We start from the raw sequence: 1,940 nt of genomic DNA, 5'->3' as shown, positions 1-1,940 counted from the left end.
CAAATATTTTGGCAGAAGGATTTTTTTTTGTGGCTCCTAATGCCTTCAGGGCAGGTTTGGCTGGCTTGAGTTGTGGGGATCAAACCACAGCAACCTGAGCCTGACTGCTTTGTTGAAGCAGCCACTTAAAGAACTAAGCTAAGGGGCAGGCCTCCCTGAGCAAATATTTTGACCCAGATTTGATTTATTCTAGTACTTGTACTTTAGGTTTAAGCTATGTGTTCTTATAAGATTGGACAATCAGATATATTTATTTTTTATGTAATATATTAGGATTCTGGAGCTCAGGGAAACAGAAGCAGAGAATAAGAGAATGAGTGTTCCTCCAACTCACCCTTTCACTCCATTTCCATTTTTCAACCTTTAGGCTGAGTGCTGAGGCAGAAGGCCAAACAGGTGGGAGCTAACTTCAGGTTTTTAAGTGGCACCTGTAGATCAGTTTCAGCTGTTGGTGGCATGGGAGCAGAGGGCAACGAAAGTCTCGACTTCCTCTCTGTCTTCCTGACTGGCGTCCCAGGACTGGAAACCCAACATGGCTGGCTCTCTGTCCCCTTCTTCCTCATGTACATTGTGGCCATTGTGGGCAACAGCTTAATCATGGCTGCAGTGCAAGGAGACTCTGCCCTTCACGAGCCCATGTACTTGTTCCTCTCCATGTTGGCTGTCACTGAAGTGGGTGTCTCTGTGTCTACACTGCCTACAGTTATGGGCATCCTTTGGTTTGATGCACGCAGGGTGGGCTTGGGTGGCTGCCTGGCTCAGATGTTTTTCATTCATACCTTCTCCTGCATGGAGTCAGGGGTCCTGCTGGCCATGAGTTATGACCGCTTTGTGGCCATCTACAACCCCCTGCGGTACACAGCCATCCTTACCCTGCCCCGCATCATCTCCATGGGTCTGGGCATTACCCTGAAGAGTGTGGCATTCATGGCGCCACTTCCTGTCCTTTTGAGGCAACTTCCCTATTGTCACATTAACATTCTTTCTCACTCCTATTGCCTCCATTCGGACCTGATCCAGCTGCCTTGCACTGATACCAAGCTCAACAGTATATTGGGTTTGGCCATTGTCCTTGCCACTTTTGGTATGGACTCATTGCTCATCGTGGTATCCTATGTGCTGATTCTTTACACGGTGCTGGGTATTGCTTCTGGGGAGGGCCGGAGGAAGGCTCTCAACACATGTGTGTCACATATCTGTGCAGTGCTTGTGTACTATGTGCCTATGATTGGGGTGTCTGTGATGCACCGCGCTGCCAAGCATGCTTCTCCTTTGGCGCATACAATCATGTCTAGCATCTACCTCTTTGTACCACCCGTGCTCAACCCCATCATCTACAGCGTTAAGACCAAGCCCATCAGACAAGGAATTGTCGCCTTGTTCTCTTGCAAGAAGCAATTGACCTGAATGACTCTGGGGGTGGGGGCTGTTCTTCAAACCACAAGCTTTCATCATGTTTCTGCAATGAACAAAGCTGTACACTAACCATTGTGAGGAGTCTTAAATCTGAACCACACATTATTTCTACATTCTTTCCTTATCACATTTTACAAACATACATATGTCTCTGTATGTTCCTGTGGTATACCTTTATTGTCTAATCAGTCATGACAACTTCAAGGTAAAAACATTTACCTTTAAAAAAAATTATTTATAGACTCCTAGGAAAAGTTCTAACAAATAGCAAGATGATATTAAAAGCTTCTGGGCTAATGCTCTTTCAATGTGAATAAAGCAAACATTCATTTTAATGGGACAATAGAGCCCAAGTTCACTCTCCAATAATTATCTTCCTGGGTGTATGTCTTTAAGAAAAGTGAGTATGTTCTCTGGTTTGCTCTAGGTATTTCTTCTTCTTCTTCTTCTTCTTCTTCTTCTTCTTCTTCTTCTTCTTCTTCTTCTTCTTCTTCTTCTTCTTCTTCTTCTTCTTCTTCTTCTTC

The 1,940-nt window shown here is 44.7% G+C and overlaps 1 protein-coding gene across 1 annotated transcript; it reads left to right on the top strand.

Annotated features, from left to right (window-relative positions):
• The first annotated feature begins 456 nt into the window (after nucleotides 1-456).
• On the top strand, nucleotides 457-1,407 carry LOC101565962 (olfactory receptor 51L1-like). Its single transcript, XM_004642108.1, has one exon. It carries the CDS (start codon nucleotides 457-459, stop codon nucleotides 1,405-1,407), a length of 951 nt encoding a protein of 316 aa, XP_004642165.1.
• Nucleotides 1,408-1,940: the final 533 nt, after the last annotated feature.

This window comes from Octodon degus, unplaced genomic scaffold, assembly GCF_000260255.1.
Source record: "Octodon degus isolate 3935 unplaced genomic scaffold, OctDeg1.0 scaffold00146, whole genome shotgun sequence".
NCBI lineage: Eukaryota > Metazoa > Chordata > Mammalia > Rodentia > Octodontidae > Octodon > Octodon degus.
The sequence above is the reverse complement of the archived record's forward strand: the minus strand, read 5'-3'. Positions and strand labels throughout refer to the sequence as shown.

What these genes read in the sequence shown, in the direction of transcription:
- LOC101565962 (XM_004642108.1), top strand. Translation starts at nt 457, where the DNA reads ATGGGAGCAGAGGGCAACGAAAGTCTCGACTTCCTCTCTGTCTTCCTG.